This window comes from Phyllostomus hastatus, unplaced genomic scaffold (genome assembly GCF_019186645.2).
Source record: "Phyllostomus hastatus isolate PE091 unplaced genomic scaffold, TTU_PhHast_1.1 phas_scaffold_216, whole genome shotgun sequence".
NCBI classification, from domain to species: domain Eukaryota; kingdom Metazoa; phylum Chordata; class Mammalia; order Chiroptera; family Phyllostomidae; genus Phyllostomus; species Phyllostomus hastatus.
The window spans coordinates 1,282,120-1,303,733 of NW_025334018.1; the positions used below are offsets into that span (position 1 = coordinate 1,282,120).

Genomic DNA, 21,614 nt, shown 5'->3' on the forward strand with positions numbered 1-21,614 from the left:
GTGACCTCAACTTTTAGAAAAATAAGAAAAACAGACACCAAGTGTTGGGATGATAAAGCCCTGGCTTACCTGCTCTGGTACTCAGAAGAAATATAAAAACGGGCTGCTGACCAAAGTTCTTAATGGCCAGGTATCTCTCTTCTCCTCTCACAGAACCATCCACACGCTCGTAGCTGTAACCTTCACACATGGGAATAAAACAAATATTAACCCTTTTCAAATACTCTGTACAGAATAAAACATTGTCAGATCAAAACCAAATGCTACTTTTTGTCCCTTTCCACATATAGGCATGCCCCTACTTTAACCAAATCCCATGGACAAAATATAAATCTAAGGGTCATTTTATTGTTTTACCAAAGAACTTACCATAATATACTCTCCTCTGGATTTTTTAAATACACGCAATTGATCTACTTGCCATTCCTGGACTTAATATTCAATTCTGACTATCCAAGCAACCCTGAAGCACACTGTGAACATGTTGTGGGGCAGTTTCCAATTTTGCTAAGACACAATTCTTAGATACATAAACAGTAAGACCAACACTTGGGAGATGGTAAGTGAGCCTGCTTGATAGCCCAGCAGCTGCCTTTTATTAACACTTCAGGCTCTACCACAGATCCACCTTGAGAAGGGGAATTATATGCTCAAGTCTTGTTTGTAAATCTGGAGATTCCTTAATGTGCCAATGGCATTTCCTGCAAGTGTCCACTGAACTAGGTGTCCACGGGTGGGGCAGCAAGTGGCTCTGAAAGACTATGAGTTCATTTATTTTTTTAATCATTTTTAATTTTTCAATTACAGTTGACATAAAATATTGCATTAGTTTCAGGTTTGTTTATAGGTATTAGGTAGAGCTGCTATGTCACCCAGTGATTAGACATTATACAACTTACTAAGTGATCACCCTGATAAATCTCATACCCATCTAACACCATACAGTTATTACTTTACATCCGCATGACTATTCTCTAACAACCAATTTACACTTCTTAATCCCTTCGCTTTTTCAACCCATCCCCTCACACTCTCCCTATTTGTCAACTGTCAAAATGTTCTCTGTACCTATGAGTCTGTTTCTGTACTAGTTGTTCATTTGTTTTTTAAATTCAATTATTGATATGCACTTATTGCAATTTTATTTTCATGTTTTTATCTTTTTTTCTTTGTCTTAAAAAAGACCCATTAACATTTCATGTAATATTGGTTTGGTAGTGATGAACTCTTTTAGCTTTTCCTTGTCTGATAATCTCTTTATCTGTCTTTCAATTCTAAAAGATATCCTTGCTGGGTAGAGTAATCTTGGTTGTAGGTTCTTGCCTCTTATCATTTTGCCTATTTCTTGCCATTCCCTTCTGGCCTGCAAAGTTTCTGTTGAGAAATCAGCTGGCACTCTTTTGTTTTTAAGATTTTATTTATTATTTTTAAAGAAAGGGGAAGGGATGGAGAAAGAAAGGGAGAGAAACATGAATGTGTGGTTGCCTCTTGCATGTCCCCTATTGGGTGGCCCACAACCCAGGCACATGCCCCAACTGGAAACTGAACCAACAATACTTTGGCTCACAGGCCCATGCTTAATCCACTGAGCTACACCAGCCAGGTCAGTTGACAATCTTAATGAGATCTCCCTTGTAGGTAACTAACTGCTTTCCTCTTGTTATTTTTAAGATTCTATCTTTAACTTTTGCCATTTTAATTATGACATGTCTTGGTGTGGGACTATCTGTGCTTCCTGGACTTGTATGTCTATTTCCTTCACCAGGTTAATGAATTTTTTAGTCCTTGTTTTTTTAAGTAGGTTTTTATTTTCTTCTCTCTTTTCCTTCTGGCACCCATGATACAAACGTTGGTAAGCTTGAAGTTTTTCCAGGACCTCCTTATACTATCTTTGTTTTTTTTAATTCTTTTTTCTTTTTGCTGTTCTGATTGGGTGTTTCCTGCTTCTTATATTCCAAATCACTGTTTGATTCCTGGCTTCATCTACTCTACTGTTAATTCTCCATAAATTATTCTTAATTTCAGTTACTATACCATTTATTTTGAACTGGTTCTTTTTTATGGTTTCTACATCCTTTTTCATGCTATTTAAGTTCTTACTAAGTTCCTTCAGCAACCTTATAACCATTTTTTTGAATTCTGTATCTGGCAGTTTGCCTCCATTTCATTTATTTCTTTTCTGGAGATTTCTCAAGGTTTTTCATTTGGGACCTGTTTCTGTCTCCTCATACTGGTTGCTTCCCAGTGTTTGTTTATATGTATTAGGTAGAGCTGCTACATCTCCCAGACTTGGTCTTGTGAAGTAGGTATCTTGTAGGGCCCTGTGGCACAGCTTCCCCAGTCACCCAAGTTGGGTGCTCCAGGTGTACCCATGTGGGCTATATGCACTGTTCTGTTGCAGTTGAGCTTTAATTGTTGTTGGCATCAAAGGAATTGACCCCCAGGGCAATCAGCTGCAGGACTGGCTGCACACAGCAGAAATGGACCCTACAAGAACTTGCTTTAGTGGGACTTTGGTCGTCACTGAGTCTGCCCCTTAAGAGTGTTGCTTGTGGAGGTGGTAGGTTGTAATTGGCATGATCTAAAGCTGTCCAGTGCCCTGGCTGGTGTGGCTCAGTGGATTGAGTGCCGGCCTGCAAACCAAAGGGTCATTGTTTCGATTCCCAGTCAGGACACATGCATAGGTTGTGGGCAAGGTCCCCAGAAGGGGCTGCACAAGTGCAACCACACGTTGATATTTCTCTCCCTCCCTTCCCCTCTGTCTAAAAATAAATTTTTTGAAATCTTAAATAAATAAATAAAGCTTTCCAGGTGCACTGGTTCTGGGGCTTCCCAAGAAGTGCAAGGTTAGCCACTGTCCATGTCCTGCCTGAAGCCACCCAGCACAAGCTACAGAGTGATCTTCAGATGGCTGCTACTTGTGCTGGGCTTGGAGGTACCCAGGAGAGGCCAAACTACAAACCAAGGACAGCTGCTGCTAGTGGCTGGCCTGAGGCCACTTAGCAAAAGGTATGGGGTTTTCTGTGGCCAGATGCATTCTGAGGCCAGATGCTAGTTGTTTGAGAGATTTTAGAAAAGTCCAAAGCACAACACAAGAGAGGACATTTGTATGGAAAAGCCACTGGAAACAGCTTGGGTGGGTCCACAAGTAGGGTGGAACAAACACTGTGAGCCAAGTTAACAAAAGACTCAAATATGGCACCTGCCTGCCAGCTCTATAGAGACAGGTCTCAGAAAAGGAACAATGGCCTCTGCCAGCACTCTTATCCAGCATAAAGCTGCCCCCCACCACCTCTAGCCTTAATGCCAGAACAATTCAATTCCCCCGTATACCCGTGCTTCCTTTCAAGCTGCTGCCCCAGTGCTGGAGTTCAGAGAGAGTGAATGTGAATAAGTATGTACACAGGCCCTTTAAGAGGAACTGGCTGGGACTCCAGAAGCCTCCAATCCTTGCTAATTTTTATAGCCAGTAGTTATAAGGACATCTCTTTCTGACTCTGGAACCCTGGGCAAGGTGGCCTGGTGTCGGGCTGGGACCCCATGCTCCTCAGGGTGGACCTCTGCAGCCGAGATAGCCCTCTTGTTCTTAAATTACTACACTTGGGTGTGGGGCCAGCCCATCTGGGTCTCCACTCTCCTACCTATCTCGATGTGGCTCCTTCTTTAAATCTCTACTTGTAGGATTTCCTTTAAGATTTAAGGTGGTTCTGAATAATGGTTATTTATAGTTTAGTTATAATTTTGATGTAGTTGTGGAAGGATTTGAGAACCTCATTCACCTATACTGCTATCCTGACCAGAGTCTCAAGTTCATTTCTTAAATAGGAAGGTCTGGAGTGGCTACTTCTTCACAACTGATCTTAATCAACCAATATTATAGCCGCTTCCCATCATCCCACACAAATTTTATTATACATTAAATAGAGTCTCTGGTAATAACTTACATTCCTTATGTCTTTGTCTATATAGAATAAAAATTTCCTTTACCTTTTTCTTGGTTGATAAGTGGGATCTATATAATTTCAGTATGCATCTTTTCTACTGATCCCGAACAGTTACTCAACTGTTGAGATAAATGTTACAGAACACTGACAGCAACTGTAACTGAAACTGTTATATCATATATTTTCAAAAATTCTCAACATTTCTTCAACACACATGTTCTCCAGTACCCATATTTTTAAATCACATCACCAATGGGAATATGTGTTTAGTTCTGCCTACATGTCTCCACCCTGCTGTCAATCCTTATGTCACATACTCCTCTCCTTACTTTCAATCTTCCTTTGGTTCTGAGTAATTTTCTTTTACTACTTTCCTCTGTAACATCCCCATACCCTAGATTACTCTTCATGGACCTATCTGAACTATTAAGTCTAAAATAGGCTGAGTAACGTAGCAGCCAAGAAATGTCACCTCTATAATCCATGTAGTCTTGGAGAATGTCCAACATCTGGGTCATTTGGGAGAAAAGTAAAACTCGATGGCCCCTAGCAAGAAAAATAAAAGTTTCAGGTGAAACTTACCAAAGAATGCAAGTTTGTAAATACATGAAATACTAAACTAGAAATATAAATGTCATAATCATTGACAGAGACTTTCTCAGAAATGCTAAATGCCTTATGTAAGGACATAGGTCCAAATGTAACTGTATCCTTCAGAGCAATAGTTCTCAAACCAGAGTGGGGATATTCCTGGAGGCATGTGTCAATGCACCAAGGAGTGTACAAAGCCCTAGGATAACCAAGGTGCCTCTTTATCAATTTACAAAATGGAAAAGAATACACTTTTAACAGCAAATAAAGATATGTTAAAAGTAAAACGCAAAATTTGACTGCACAAAAACAAGCAAAAAAACTCCAAAAATTGAAAACTCTAAAGAGCTCGTGGTCAGCCATCTACAACTATTCTCTACTTGGAGGTATAAAGTCACTATCCTCTTCTATACAGCTATGATTGTTGAAAAGTCTGTGAAACATCACTTTAGAGATACAAGGGGCAGGTTATATCCCATATGATACATGAGAAAACTTATATATTAGGGAGAAGAGAGGAGAGGAAGAGACAAAATGGATTAAGTCAACAATTAAGTCAAGCCTAGAGCCCCATGTTATCACCTGTTATTTTAAGTTTGCGTAAAGAAGTATGGCACTGTCAATTAAATACTCTCACTAGGAAACCTAATTTAATCTGAGCTTGCAGTGGTTGTAAGAGGAAGAATTATAAAGAATTCCTTAAAGATTCTAGTCCAAAATAGGAAAAGGCATTAAATTTAAAAGTTGAGGACCTCAATCCTAATCCCATCTCTGTCAACTGCTGGCTATACGACCTTAGACAAGTCACACGACCTCTCTAAGCCTATTTCAACACCTGTGAAATAAAATGATTAGAGAGAAGACATTTATGGGTCTTTTCCAACTCTAATGCACTCACAGTAGATATATCAAAGCCAAAAAACATATAGTAAGACATGCAATTATTTGACTAGCACATTCCTAATGTTGGGTGCTTTTGCCAAATTTGAGGTATTAGGTTGGTTGAGGCCCACTTGGGGTAGTAGTTCCTAGGGACAACTGTGAAATTCTTTGGAAAATGAGACTTCTCTGAGGACTAGGAGGATCTGATACAGGCTGCACACCAGGATACTGAACACTTAGCTGAACTCTTAGATGCTCCAAAAATGACTTGGTCTTCCAATGCCCAACTCATGTCTCTGAGATCAAGTCTCCCAAGTTCTAAGTTAAAACCAAAACATCACCCTGACCTGTGTGGCTCAGTTGGTGGGTGTCATTCTACAAAGTGAACACTGCCAGTTTGATTAGCAGTCAGGGCACATGCCTGGGTTGGGGATTCAGTCTCAGGTCGGGGTGCATATAAGAAACAATCAATAGATATTACTCTCCCTCTCTTTCTTCCTCCCTTTCCCTCTCTCAAAAAATAAATAAATAAAATCTTTTTTAAAAAACCACACGTTAACAAAAGTGAATATTTACTATGCCCTTACTATGTATCAATTCAATACAAGGCACCAGAAGTAAACTAAAAAAGATATGCTTGATGTTACCTCTGTCCCTGTGGAACTGAACAACATAGCTGCAGTGATACAGTTAATATACTGCCAATTAATTAGCTAGCAGATTAAGGCAGTATATGGCCACGTGCTGGATTAGGATCCTAAGTGCTGTAATAATTCAGGAAAGGAAAGGATGATTATGGAGGAGATGGGGTAGGATGGGAAGGAATGGGGTAGAAGGTATAGTACAAGTAGAACCTGAATCAGGGTCTTGAAAAAAGTAAAACTGGAAATAGTCTCAAAAAATCAGTGAGTTGCTGATTATACTCATTTCAACAGTTACCAGCTCAGAGCAGAACACGTGATCCTACCACCTACCTGGAATACAGGTATGCCAACAGCTTATCCAGCAGATGAAGTTTCCCACTGGCCTCAATCAGGTGTTCTCCAATTTCAAAAGGCTCTGGTTCCACACCTGGAAAAGAAAGAACCCACTCTCAACAGTGTGTCCTCAGTCAGGCCAGACTCTGTGAATGGAGAGGCTCATGGCCCAGCTCCCTCTAATTGATAATGGGCCCAAGTCTCATCTCTCTTTGAGGCAATTTATAATTGTTTGCATGAAGATCTTAGTGCTGCTTATTATCAATCACAGAGCCTGATATACCTATATGCCTAATAACTGTTTATCCAAGGAACAAACCAACTCTAGGAAACTGAGGCACAGGGAGACCAAAGACACCCAAAATTGAAATCTAGAGTCTTTTGCTCTAGAAAACAAATCAAGAAATAGGCTTAGCTGTATAAACTAGTAATTCTCAAGGTGGAGGACAGCAGTCAGATTAACCTGGAGGGCTTCTTTTAAAATGTACATGTTCCCAACATACCCCTTCCTGGAAAAAAAAAAGTCCCAATATGCACCTAATTAGGATGCTGTGACATTTTAAAACAATTTTTAGTGCTACTTGGCAAAGATGCCCTTAAAATGACTGCAGCAACCTTCTGCATTGGTTCTATCCATAGCAGAGCCCCTACCACCACAGGAGTCCTGAAACTTTCCCAAAGGCTACCAGAGTGAATAAAAAAAAAACAGTTTGACTGGCAGTGACCAGAGGGGTGGGGGGAGGAGGATAATAGGTGAAAGAAGGGGAAGGGGCAAGAAAAGGAACACAAATAGAGGACTCATGGGCACAGACAATGGGGGGACTGACTGTGGGAGTAGGAGGGGCATAGGGGTGAGCAATGGGAAAAAAGGTGGGACAACTGTAAGTGAGCAACAATAAATTAAAAAGAAAACAAAACGGTTTGAATGAAAATGAAAATATTACATATCAAAATGTACAGAATACAGCTAACACAGCACTTAGAGAGAATGTACAGACATCTGTAAGAGGAAAGGGAAGCAGCAAAGTAGGCTGAGAAGAAGCAGATGTAACAAGGCAGAAAAGAGAAAGTACTGTCCCAAAAACCAAGTGAAGAACAAGAAAGAAGTGATCAACTATGTCAAAAGTTTTGAGGCATTAATTAAAGTGTAAACTGACAGCCTGGCTGGTGGAGCTCAGTGGACTGAGCGTGGGCCTGAGAACCAAAGGGCTGCAGTTCGATTCCCAGTCAGGGCACATGCCTGGGTTACCCCAGCCAAGAGGCGCACAAGAAGCAACCACACATTGATGTTTCTCTCCCTCACTTTGTCCTTCCCTTCCTCTCCCTCTAAAAATAAATAAATAAAATCTTTTTAAAAAATGCACACTTTATTAATAAAAAAAAAGTTAACTGCCAATCACTGCTTGGGCAACATGGAGAACATTGGTAAACTAAGAACAGTAGTAATGACAGGCTGAGTGGGTTCAAGACAAAGGGATGTCTTATCATATAAAAATGATTAGATAAATCCAAATTATAAGACATCCCCTAAAATAAATGGCCTTGATTCTTCAAAACTGTCAATTTCATGAAAGGCAAAAAGGGCTAAACAAGGTAAGAGATGATTCTAAATTACAGGAAAATAAAGAAACATGACAAACGCAAGCAGAGTTTATGAATGAATCTTAAATTGAAAAAGGAAAAAGTAAAACAGTCTTAGGGATACTATAAGGGACAACTGAAAAAATTGAGTATGATCAATATATTAAATAACATCAACATAAAATATTAATAAAATGGCGAAAAATAGACAGCAAATACAAGCAATTCTTTTGAAAAAATTTGTTATGTTGGCCACAGAAATATTAACAAAAAATAATGTGAGAAAAGGGGAACTGCCTCACCATCAAATAAATATGGGTGATCCACACACTTTCGAAGCTGGGACAAGACATTCTGAAGTTTAACTTTCTTTGCCATCTCATTTTCAAATGCATCTGAAATGTAAAAAAATAAATAAATAAGAAGGAGGCAGAGAGATGGACTACTGAACAAAAAAACAAACCCTCTAAGTTTCCATAAATAATCTTACTCATTTTAATATACCTTTCAAACCTATATTAACCTCCCAAATTTCACTGAATTACAGTAAGAATTAATAGTGTGTCCATATGAAATTTCCTCAACCACCACTTTGTGTTAAGGACCCTAACCATAATTTAAACTCAGGAGTACTTTGTTACTCTTTTGTATTCTAAATTTCCTTCTTTAATCACTGCTCTGGAGCCAAGGGACAGAAAAATACAAACTTAGAAACTGTTCCACTTCTATTTCTCCTTTTCACTCCCAATTTCTCCCAGTAAATTTGATTCAACAAAAACATTTTAAAAATTAAGTATCTAACAAGGTAGGAAAATGAAAGGCATTACTGCAACACCTAGAAGTGTGTGCTTAACCACAGACAATAACAAAAATTGAGCTGGGGGGAGAGGGAGGAAATTTCACAACTGCAGCAACAAATAAAGTGTGAGCTATACTAAAGACACTCAGCCAGTTTCACTGCAGATGACCTGAATATATGCAGAATACAAAATTCCATCCCATAGTCTTCCCATACAAAGTAACTATGATTATAAAATAATTTCCTGCATGAAGACCACATCTTTATTTAGTTTCCAAACAGACAAGTGCCCTCTGAGTACCTAGATCTTTCATCAAAATGGCCTTGTAGTATTTTTTCTGCAATGCTGACATGCCATGGTATATCACTACTTCTGTCTTCTTAGGAAGCTCAGTAGCTACATCAGCTTTCACTCGCCTCAGCAGAAATGGCTGCAAAAGTTTATGTAGTTCACTTGCTGCATAAGAAAAAAACACAAGAAATGTGAAATGGAAGTAAGACAAACTATTAGAGAACATACAGCAATTTATGAGTATTATTTTTATTTCTCATTTTCATGCCAATTCCTCATTCTAAGCCAATATGGTAATTTTTCAGTGTTTCTTCCTTCACTGGGTTCTTTCTAATCCTTCTGAAATCATTACTAGCTCTTAACAAGAACTAGGAACACTCAAAGAACTTCATTTTTACCAATAATCTCATTGATCAGCATAGCATCTTAGAAATTCAGGGCAGGTAAGTAATCTTGTCCCCATTTCTAGAGATAAGTGAAGCTCACAAAAATTAAGCATCTTACCCAAAGTCAAAAAACTAGATGCCACTGTTGCTAGCATTCAAACTTAGTTCTTCTGACTTAATCTCCCTTGTTCATCCCCCAAGTGTGGTAAACTCCAAAAGCTATCCAAAATTGGAATTACACCAAATGTACAACTGCCAGATACATCAAATAAAAATACAAGAGCCAAGATAAGTCTGAATTTCAGATAAATAACAAATAATTTTAATATGAGTATGTCCCATGTATTATTTGACTAGGTATCATGTATTTTATCTGGCAACCCTAAGCATGTGGGCAATCAGAGCAGGTTTCCCAGGGAATCTTCAACCTGAGGTACCGGGATTTTTGTGTGAGAAGGCTTTCCAACTCATATTCAGTAAATACATTCAAACTCACTAAGCAGAATGCCTGCGATTTGTCTTGAATAAACAGCCTAGGATAATATTACGGGGATATAGAGATAATTAATGAAGCAGAGGTACAAAGATGTGAGAGGAAGAAGGCTACAACTGGCAGATGTATGAATGAGGAAAACTTGCCTCCTTCACTCTCACCACCCATTCATCCCAGACTTTTGGTTCTGGTACCATGTTGAAAGCGCCAGTGCTATGGAATGCTGAACAGTAGTTTGGGGCTATAACACCCAAATACTTTCCCGCCTCAGGAAGTAGCACAGTAACTTAATAAAGTGCTTATAGAAATTATATGTTGGAAAAAAAAAGTCTGAAAATCAGCAGACACCTTCTATTTCTTCCAAAAATGACCCAAAGAAGGCTAATTGTAGACTCATGTAACAAATAAGAGAGTCACGACAGCAGACAACTGGGAATAACATGAGTAACCTACCATCATCTGATTTTTGTGTGACTCTTTAACTTCCTGGAGGGTATCCTCTGGATATTGATTCTCTCTTTTCTATCTATAACCATTATCTATTTTGTACTAGGGCAGTTTCTGGGCCCAGGCTTCTTGGGAACAATTTGTCAGAAGGGCACTTGCCTGACTCAGACTCTTGCTCAATATCCTGGTAACGCTGAACAAAGTCTTCTACCTGCTCCTTGGAAAAGACATCGGGCTCCACAAAACTGAGAAGGGAGTAGAGCTCTTGGAGGCTGTTCTGGATGGGAGTTCCGGTCAGCAGGAGATTGAAAACTACTGAGAACTCAAATACATTAAAAAAAATAAAGTTAAAAATCAATAACACTGGAAAGCAGGATTGATTTTCCTATCACAACCTTTATCCATAAAAAGAGAGGCATGACTTAATGGAATGACCACAGGGATATGAAATCAAAAGGCTCAGGTTCAAGTTGTATACTGTTTGATGTATGAAATAATACTTTTAAGGTTCAACTCTGACAAGGAGATAATAATCCTACAATGGAGATACTGTCAAAAGGATGTAAGTAAAATCATTTTGTAAACTCTGAACTACTACATGAGTATTCAATATGGTCATTATTATTTAATCTGTGTGAGGATTCAAGCCATCTTCTCACCTATGTCAGGGAGTCTACTGAGGCACCAGAAGTACATACCATATACTCAGGCAGTTTAAGGAGCCCAAAATTATAGCAGAGGCCCCACCACTCCAAACACAAACAAGAAGATCTATACTAACTTTACAGTTCATCACATGTAACACATCAAGACTTCTGATGTTTCCAGACATAGGGCCATATACAGCCCAAAATGCAAAAAAATTCTTTCCATTTGAGCAACAGATGACAACACCATGAATAAGTGACTAATGAAGTAAAAGGTTAGGAAAAGCAGTAACAATACATATTAGATTAAGCAAAGAACAACTCCTGACCTGCCATTAACAACAATATACAACATTTGAATAAAACAGTACAGCAAAATGGGAAAGCTATATCCTATGTATGTATGTATATTACTATTATTTAGATCCTCACCAGAGAATACATTTACTGATTTGAGAGAGAGAGAAAGGAAGGAAGAGAAAGAGAAACATCGATTGGATGCCTACTACACACACCCTAAGGATCAAACCTGCAACCTAGCAATGTGCTTGGACTGGGAATCAAACCTGCAACCTTTTGGTGCATGGAAAGAGGCTATGACCAACTGAACCACCCATCCAGGGTTGTGTATTATTTTAAGTACCAAAATACAATATGTATATGTGTATACTTACGTGTGTGTGCATACCATATTTTGGTTTTAAAATAACTTATTTTAATTTTAAAAATAATAGACATGCAAATTTATATGTCCAAGTGTAAACAAGCACAGCAAAGGATATCGTTGTAGAAACACCAAATGTTAATATATACAGAGGGTCAGGGTATTTAGAAGTTTTTACTTTCATCTTATTATTTATATTGTGATTTGGGAGAAAGTCGTAAGAAGATCCTGTTTTTGTCATAAGAAAAGGTAACAGATGAAATAACACAAATGATTAAAACTGACTTGAATATGTTTTGAGTTTTTTGGTAATCTCCTTGTTTCTCTATTAAAATCATTTTCTTTCTTCTTCTGACTCTAAAGGGGAAGGGAGGGAGAGAAACAGCAATGTGAGAGAGGAATATCAACCAGCTGTCTCTAGTCGGCACTCTGACCAGGAACCAAACCCACAACCCAGGCATGTATCTTGACCAGGAATCAAACCTGATACCTTTCAGTTGGCAGGACAAAACTCAACCAACTGAGCAACAATTACCAGGACTGTTTCTTTGTAAAATGTGTAAGCAATGTCTACCCATTCATGCCTGATTGGCTTTGGAGGCAAAGTTTTCATAGTATTAAAAGTGTGGAAACTGGTGGAAAATAAATTTCCAATAACAAAATCACATTTTTGCAACATGTGTTCACTAAGCAAAGAGTTGAGATGACCAAAGAACATGAGGTCATAAAGATAACCAAGGCTGTTTGTTGGTCACTACAATCAACTTCTACTATCACATCAGTTAACATTTTTATTCAAAGCAGTGTCTGTTTTGGCATCAAAACTTATAACTGGGTTTAAAACAATCCAGAGACAATCCCAGTTTGTATATAATATTTTGTTAACTTTTTTGTGTAAAATATTTTATATCATCCATGTTATTAAACATTCTTCTACATAATTTTTCAGCATAATCTTCCCTTGTAAATGTAGTGTATGAATGTAGCATAACTTGTATAACCAATTCCCCATGTTTCACATTTAGGCTACTTCCAACTTTTATAACAAGCTAAAACCAGTATTAGGAAGGGGAGAAAAGGCACTTCTCAGCTCTATTAGTAAGTGAATTTTTTCAACCAATTGGTTGTCTGCAATTTAAACCTCACCTAAAAAGGATGCTTAGATGACATAGAACAATTTCCTCACATAATCCCTCTAAGCTATAGTTTCCTTATGAATAACAAGAAAAGGCTCTCAAACCAGCCACAGAACTTGAGTTTTCCCACTCCAAACTTAGTGTTCTTTTACTATACGTACTTCTACCCTTGTAAATTAGTAAACCAACTTGGTAGTTTATGAAGCAGTCTGTTATAAACTTGGGCACCAACATATATAAACCTCTTCGGGAGGGACACTGTTACAAGGCCCTAAAAGGAAGGCAAAGGAAGGGGAGGCAAAATGACGGATGAGTAAATAGAAGCCACATCCTCCCAGGACCAATCTGGAATTACAACTAAAATGTGGAGAAATCACCCAGAACAAACAACTGAACAATAGCAAGAGATAAGCCTGATAACCTCAGTCTGACTGAAGAATCATCTTCGAGCACTAACTGACTGGTAAGGAGTAAAGCAGAGACTCAAGAAAGCTGGCTGAGTGTCCACAGGCAGCAGCACCAGAGGTATAATTAAGCAGCCAGTTGGATCCCCCTGAGAAAAATGGGGTTGAAACCCTAAGCAGGGTTCCCAAGCCTAGAGTACCCGAACCCAAAAAGTACACAGATAACAACTGGTGGTGAAAAGCAGCAGGATTGTTCTCTGCCAGAGACTGATGGCTAGAGATGCAAAGAGCTGTTTAAAGGTCCATTGCACAAATTTCATTTACAACCACTTACCCAGGGCTCTGGCAAAGGTGGCTGCAGAGTGGAATGGTGATGCCTGAAGAGAGACTGGGGACAGAAGCTTTGGGGAGAGGACTGAGAGAATAGCCACTGGGATTCCGGTGCAGAGTCATTGCCCATACAACAGCAGCCATCCTGCTAAGGCAGACCACTCCCCTCCAAACAGCAGCAGCCCGAAGAGAAACAATAGCCCCAACACAAAGAGGGACAGCCCTATGGGGCTTAAGCCTGACTACTGAGTGTGGAGTGACTACATTAATAACTGAAGGACTCAGTTTCAGGGGAGGCTGTCTAAGGTCAGAAGGGGTAAACAAATGACATCTGCAGAGATTGATCCAGAAAGAAAAAACACTGGCAAATACTAGAGGCTACCTAGACAAATGCAACTGTGGTCTTCTACATGATTAGCAATAATTTCTTTCCTGCATAGCTTTTTAACATTCATTTCTTCTCCAGCAAGTTTATGCATATTAAATCACTAGATTTTATACTACAGTTTATTTCTCTCCCTTCCTATAGTAGTCTTAACCTCTTTACACTCTTATTAATACTGGTTCATTTGCTGTTGATAGTGGAATTACTAGGGGAGATATTTTTACAGATGTTGGTTTGTTCCCTGGACTTTGTGGTTTTATTCTGGCAGCACCAGCACAACACCATCCAAGATGGTGGAGGGACTCTCACTCAACCAGCTGGAGAGAATGACCCAACAAAGAACTACTCCAAAACAATAAAAAAAAAAAAAACAGTTACATCCAGAAAGCCAACATAAACAGCACAAAGGGCATCCCAACAGCAGCAAGTCCAAGAAATCAAGGAGACTGCACTGCTGAATCTCACAGGTCTCCTACCACAGAAGTTCACACCGCAACTCAGGGAGTCAAAACAAATCAATTTAAGAAGCAGAGGCAAACAAAAGGAGTATCTCAAATAGTGGGTAGACAAAGAAACAACACCCAACTATAGGAGAGGAGGCATTCTCAGAAAGAATGCTAAATGAAGTAGAGGCAATCAACTATGAGATGTTGAGTTCAAAACAGCGGGTATAAGGAAGCTCAATGAGCTTATTGAGATTTACCAAAGACTACAAGGAAGCTATAAGGAACTTACTGCAAATTACACAGGTGTGAAAAAGGACATAGAAGCTATCAACAAAAGCCAAGAGGAAATGAAGAATACAATTTCTGAATTCAGGAACACAGTAGAAGGAATCAAAAACAGGCTAGACGAAAGAAACAATGTAAATTAGCAAGCTGGAGGACAAGGTAGAAAAAAACACCCAGAAAGAGCCAGAAAATCGAAAAGGACAAAGAAGGCTTAAGGAAAATGCAAGACAACATGACACATAATAATATCTGTATAATAGTGACACCAGAAGGAGAACAAGAGGAGCAAGAGATAGAAAACCTGTTTGAGAAAGTAATGATGGAAAACTTCCCTAATTTAATAAGAGAGAAAGTCACACAAATCCAGGAAGCAGAGAGGGTCCCAATTAAGAGGAACCCAAAGAGGTCCACTCCAAGACACATCATAATTAAAATGGCAAAATTTCAAGACAAAGAGAGAATCTTAAAGGCAGCAAGGGAGAAACAGGAAATAACATACAAGGGAACCCCCAAAAAGGCCATCAGCTGATTCTCAATGGAAATGCAACAAGCCAAAAGGGATTGGCAAGAAATATTTCAAGTAATGAAAAGCAAAGGCCACCAACCAAGACTACACTCTCCAGGAAGGCTCTCAATTAAAATGGAAGGGGAAATAAGGAGTTCCCCAGACAAAACAAAGCTGAAAGAATACTCCTCCACCAAACCAGCACTGCAAGATATGCTAAAGGGGCTGCTTAAGGAAGAAAAAGAGTGAGAGATAGAAGAACACAGGTACAAAGGGAGTAAAATGGCAATGAATAAGAACCCATCAATAGTAACCTTCAATGTAAATGGATTAAATGCTCCAAACAAAAGACACAGGGCAGCTGAATGGATAAGGAAACATGACCCACACGTATGCTGCCTGTAGGAGACCTACCTCAGAACAAAAGACCTACACAGACTGAAAGTGATGGGTTGGGAAAAAATATACCAAGCAAATGGACAGGGAAAAATAACCAGGGCAGTAATACTTATATCAGACAAAATAGACTTCAAAATAAAGGCCACTAAAAGAGACACAGAAGGACACTTCATAATACTCAAGGGAAGAATTCATCAAGAAGACATCAACATTTTAAATATATATGCACCCAACATGGGAGCACCAAAATCATATGGAAAATCTTGGAGGACTTCAGGAAAGATATAGATAGCAATACACTTACACTAGGGGATTTTGACACCCCACTGTCAGAAATGGATAAATCTTCCAAAGAAAATATCAACAAGGGTATTTCGGCATTGAACAATGCCCTAGATCAAATGTACTTAAATTTGATCTAGAATTTTAATATAGAACCTGTCATCCCAAAGAAGCAAAATACACATTCTTTCAAATGCTCATGGAGCATTTTCAAAGATAAACCACATGAAAGGAAACAAAAGAAGCCTCAGCAAATTCATGAAAAATGAAATCATACCAAGCATTCTCTCTGACCACAAGGGCCTAAGACTAGAACCCAACCTCAAGGAAAAAACTCAAAAGCACTCAAATTTGTGGAGATTGAATGGCATGCTCTTGAACAATGAATGGGTTTAGAATGAGATCAAGGAAGAAATCAGAACTTTTCTGGAAACAAGTGAAAATGAACTCACAACAATCCAAAATTTATGGGACACAGCAAGGGCAGTCCTGAGACAGAAGTTCATAGCAATACAGGCCCACCTAAGAAAGATAGAAACCTTTCAAACAAACAACCTAACCCTATCCCTACAAAAACTGGAGGAACAACAACAAACAAAGCCCAGAGTGAGAAAAAGGAAGAAAATAACCAAGATCAGAGCAGAATTAAATGGCATAGAAACTAAATGAATAATTTTAGGATCAATATATCCAAGAGCTGGTTCTTTGAATAAATAAAACAAAATTGACATGCCTTTAACAGGCTCATCAGGAAAAAAAGAGAGGACCCAAATAAACACAATCAGAAATGAAAGAAGAAAGATTACAACTGATACCACAGAAATACAAGGGAGTGTAAGAAATTACTACGAACACTAAGCCAAGAAATTTGAAACCTCAGTGAAAGGGACAAATTTCGAGAAAAATTAATATTCCAAAAATGAATGAAAAAGGATCAGAAAGCCTGAACAGACCAATAACAGCTGTCAAAATCAAAGCAATAATCAAAAAACTCCCGGCACACAAAAGCCCTATACTGGATCGTTTCACAGGAGAATTTTACAAAACATTTAAGAAGGAAGTTACCCCCATCCTTCACAGACTATTCCAAGAATTCCAAGAATAAGGAAGGCTCCCAAACTCTTTGTGTGAAGCCAGCATAATCCTACTTGCAAAACCAGATAAAGACACAACAAAGAAAGAAAACTACAGGTCAATATTGCTGATGAACATAGATGCTAAAATCCTCAACAAAATATTGCCAAATTGCATCCAGAAATACATTAAACAGATCATATTCCATGATCAAGTGGGGTTCATCCTACGGATACAAGGATGGTACAATATTTGCAAATCAGTAAATGTAATACATCACATAAACGAAAGGAAAGAGGAAAACCACATGATCACTTCAACAAATGAGGAAAAAGCATTTGATAAGGTATAGCACGCATTTATCATAAAATACATCCAGTAAAGTGGGAGTAGAGGGAGCATACCTCAACATAGTTATGACCACATACAAGAAACCTACAGCCAGCATCATACTCAATGGGATAAAGCTAAAAGCTTTCCTACTAAGATCAGGAACAAGATGAGGATGTCCACTTTCACCACTCCTATTCAACAGAGTATTGGAAGTCCTAGTCACAGCGATCAGACAAGAAAAAGAAATAAAAGGCAACCAAATTGGAAAAGCAGAAGCAAACCTATCATTGTTTCTATTTGGCATGATAGACTCTACTAAAAAACTACTCAACCTAACAAGTGAATTTGACAGAGAGATACAAAGTCAATATTCAGAATTGAAGGCACTTTTGTACACCAACAATGCAATGTCAGAAATAGAAATCAGGAAAAAAATCCTATTTGATATAGCAACAAGGAAAATAAAGTACCTAGGAATAAACCTAAACAAGGAGGTAAAATACCTGTACTCAGAAAGCTACACAAAACTAAAGAAAGAAATTAAAGAAGACACAAATAAATAGAACCATATACTGTGTTCATGGACTGAAAGAATTAACATCATCAAAATGTCCATATTAAACAAAGCATTTTATAGATTGAATGCAATCCCTATTAAAATACCAATGTCATATTTCACAGATATAGAACAAACATTTTGAAACTTTACATGGAACCATAAACGAACCCGAATAGCTGCCACAATTTTGAGAACAAAGAACAACATAGGAGAGATCACAACTTGGTATCAAACTATATTACAAGGCCACAGTAATCAAAACAGTCTGGTACTAGCATAAGAACAGATACATAGATCAATGGAACAGAACAGAGAACCCAGAAATAAACTTGAGTTTCTACAGGCAATTAATCTTCCACAAAGGGGGCAGAAGCATAAAATGAAATAAACCTAGCCTGTTCAACAAATGATGTTGGGAGATCTGGACAGCTACATGTAGAAAAAAAAAAAAAGGAAAGAAACTTGACCACCAAATTACAATATATACAAAAATAAGCTCAAGATGAATAAAAGACATAAATATAGGTTGCAACACCATAACAGTGCAAGAGGAAAATACAGGCAGGAAAATCTCATATATTCTACACAGCAATATTTTCACCGATACGTCTCCTACAACAAGGGAAATAAAGAAGAGATTAAACAAATGGGATCTTATCAAAATAAAAAAAACTCCTGCACGGCTAAAGAAAACATCAGCAAAATGAAAAGGGAACTAACCAACCATATGGGAAAATGTATTTGCCAATAATACCTCGGACAAGGATTTGGTCACCAAAATTTATAAAGAGCTCACACAACTCCACTCCAGGAAGACAAACAAACCAATTAAAAAATGGACAAAGGACCCAAATAGACACTACTCCAAGAAGGATGACCCAGAGACATATGAAAGGATGCTCAGTATCACTAACCATCAGAGAGATGCAAATTAAAACTACCATAAGATGTCACTTCACACTGGTCAGAATGACCATCATAAACAAATCAACAAACATTACAAGTACTGGTGAGGTTGTGGAGAAAAGGGAACCATAGTGCACTCTTGGTAGGAATGCAGACTGGTGTGTAAGCCACTGTGGAAAACAGTATGGAATTTCCTCAGAAAACTAAAACTGGAACTGTCTTTTGATCCGGTAATTCCACTGCTGGGATTATACCCAAAGAATCGTGAAACACCAATTCAAAAGAACCTATGCACCCCAATTTTCATAGCAGCACAATTCACAATAGCCAAGTGCTGGAAGCAGCCTAGGTGCCCATCAGTAAATGAGTGGATAAAAAAACTGTGGTACATTTACACAATGGAATACTTCACAGCAGAAAGAAAGAAGGAGCTCCTACTCTTCACAACAGCATGGATGGATCTGGAGAACACTATGCTAAGTGAAATAAGCCAGGCAGTGAAAGACAAATACCATATGATCTCACCTATAAGTAGAACCTAATCAACAAAACAAACAAGCAACAGGATATAACCAGAGATGTTGAAATGAAGAACAAACTGACAGTAACCAGAGGAGAGGTGAGGGGATAACAGGGGGGTAAGTGTGGGGGCTGGGGAAGGGGGCGCTGTCCTGAAGGACACATGGACAAAGCCATAGTGGGGTAAGGTCAAGAGCGGGAGGTTGGGATGGCTGGGGTGGGTGTGATCGGTGGGGGTAAATGAAGACAACTGTACTTGAACAACAATAAGAAAAAGAGAGATATGAAATAAGGCAAATAAAAGTATATTAAAATAGCAAATTTTTAGAACAAAGTTTAGAACAAATGTCCAAAAATTGAGGGATCATTAAACAAATCACTTTGAAACATATGGTCAAATACATAGCAATGAAAAATAACTTCTGAAAAAATGATGACATGGAGAAATAGTCACGATATATTAATTGGAAAAAACCATAAGGTGAAACAATTATGTCTCTTCTTAATTTTAAAAATGCATCTACGCCATTTTTATGAAATTCAAAATTAGGAAAGACCACACTATGATTTAGTGGGGAATTGGCCCTGGCTGGTGTGGCTCAGTGGACTGAGTAAAGGCCTATAACACAGAAAGTCGCCAGTTCAAATACCAGTCAGGGCACATGCCTGGGCTGCAGGCCAGGTCCAGTTTGAGGGATGTGTGAGAAGCAACTGATCAATTCTCTCCCACATCTCCTTCTCTCCCTCTCCTTTTCCCTCTCTCTCCTCTCCTCTAAAAATAAATAAAACATGGAAAAAAAGAAAAGAAATCAAAGGACCATAGAGCAGATGGGAACTCACTAGGGGATAGCAATCTCTGAGGCTGGGCTAATAATAGTGACCATATCTGCATTAAAATGCTAAAAACTGAAACTTTTAGCCAGTAAATATAAAATTTAGATCTAATATTTCTCTCCAAATGATCTCCAAATTTATTAATTGTTTACAGGACAGGAACCAAACTTCAACAATGGTCACAGAAATTCAGACATGTGGTCTCATGAATGAACAAGCCTTTATTTGGTCAAGGAGAAAGGTACTTCATATGCACTAACTGTTCCACTGGCTCCTCAGAGAAAATGGCAAACTTTGGGCTACAGTGACTTTTCTCAACTACTTTGCCAGAATGATGTCAGAGATCAAGAAAAGGAAATGACATCAAGGGTGTCATACTCAAATGAGAAAGAAAGGCTCAAAGTAATATTCAATGGCATGAAATCTGTTGCTTTGTGACTATGTGTGAACCATCACATTTTTTAAACAGGTAAATGTGGACAGAGGTACAATATATCACCTATGTCTGCTATTACAGACAGAAGAATTATAAAAAATTATTTTTAAAGAAATTTCCCCTTTAAAGAGAATTCAAACATTTCCAAAAATACAATGTATTTTACTGGAGTAGGGACTTATTCACGGATAACCAGATTTTAGTAAACATGTAAAAGACAGAGGAATAAGTTAAGCCATTAAGTACCTCTGCTGTCACCCACAAAATGTTCATTCATCCCTGAAGAAATGCAACAGAAAATAATGTTTCAACTTAATTTGCTCTTTACAAGCCAAAACTAATATATTTTAAAAGGGAGTTGTATAAAACCTAAGATTATCCTATGAGCTTACCTCTGAAAGTGTCTTATGCAGCAAGGAGGTTTGGTTTTTCAACCTGTGAGCTTCATCCACAACAAGAATACTCCAATGGAAACTGTGAGAGAAAATCCAACTTTTAGTTTTGTGTAAGTCAAACATGTATCTCACATCCAAAAGTCTTAATACAGAACTGTGACTATTGTTGGGAAGATGAACATGAAGCCCATTCTATCAGAAACACACTCAAATTGTTTTCTTACCTGACAGCCTGTCATATATATAAGACAAAATCCAGTTAAGGCACTAAAATTAGAGTAATTTTTTTCCAAGGTAAGAAAGACCTATGCAGAAGGTAAGAAGCCAGAGACAGAAAGAAAAAGGAAACATTTATGACCCCCTACTGTGTGCCAGTCACTGAGCTTGGCTCTTATGTATGTTATTTAATCTGAAAGAATATGGTGAACAGACCTTATTGTGCTTATTTTACCAACAAGGCGACTTAAGCTCAGAAAGGTCAGGTGACTTAGTTAAGGTCATAAAGGTATTATGAGGCAGAGCTGAGATTCAGACTGAGGAAAAAAAGGCAAGAGACAATGGTGTCACAGTAGTTTAAAAAGTATGGTTTACAAATGAGGAAGTGGTGAATGTTACAGATGTCTAGGAAGATACATCCTTTGGATTTGTTAAAATGGAAGTTACTGACTACCAGAGCACATTTT

At 38.3% G+C, this 21,614-nt stretch overlaps 1 protein-coding gene across 2 annotated transcripts in view; it reads right to left on the bottom strand.

Annotated features, from left to right (window-relative positions):
• The window catches only part of CHD1L (chromodomain helicase DNA binding protein 1 like), an 83,879-nt gene that overhangs the window by 44,786 nt on the left and 17,479 nt on the right, over window positions 1–21,614 (bottom strand). For both annotated transcript variants that reach the window (XM_045817103.1, XM_045817102.1), the window contains 7 exons: window positions 20,929–21,010; window positions 10,552–10,714; window positions 9,076–9,231; window positions 8,278–8,370; window positions 6,392–6,488; window positions 4,417–4,490; window positions 70–180 (listed from right to left, as the gene is read on the bottom strand). In XM_045817103.1, coding sequence (XP_045673059.1) covers window positions 70–180; window positions 4,417–4,490; window positions 6,392–6,488; window positions 8,278–8,370; window positions 9,076–9,231; window positions 10,552–10,714; window positions 20,929–21,010 — 776 coding nt within the window. The remainder of the gene's footprint in view (window positions 1–69; window positions 181–4,416; window positions 4,491–6,391; window positions 6,489–8,277; window positions 8,371–9,075; window positions 9,232–10,551; window positions 10,715–20,928; window positions 21,011–21,614) is intronic.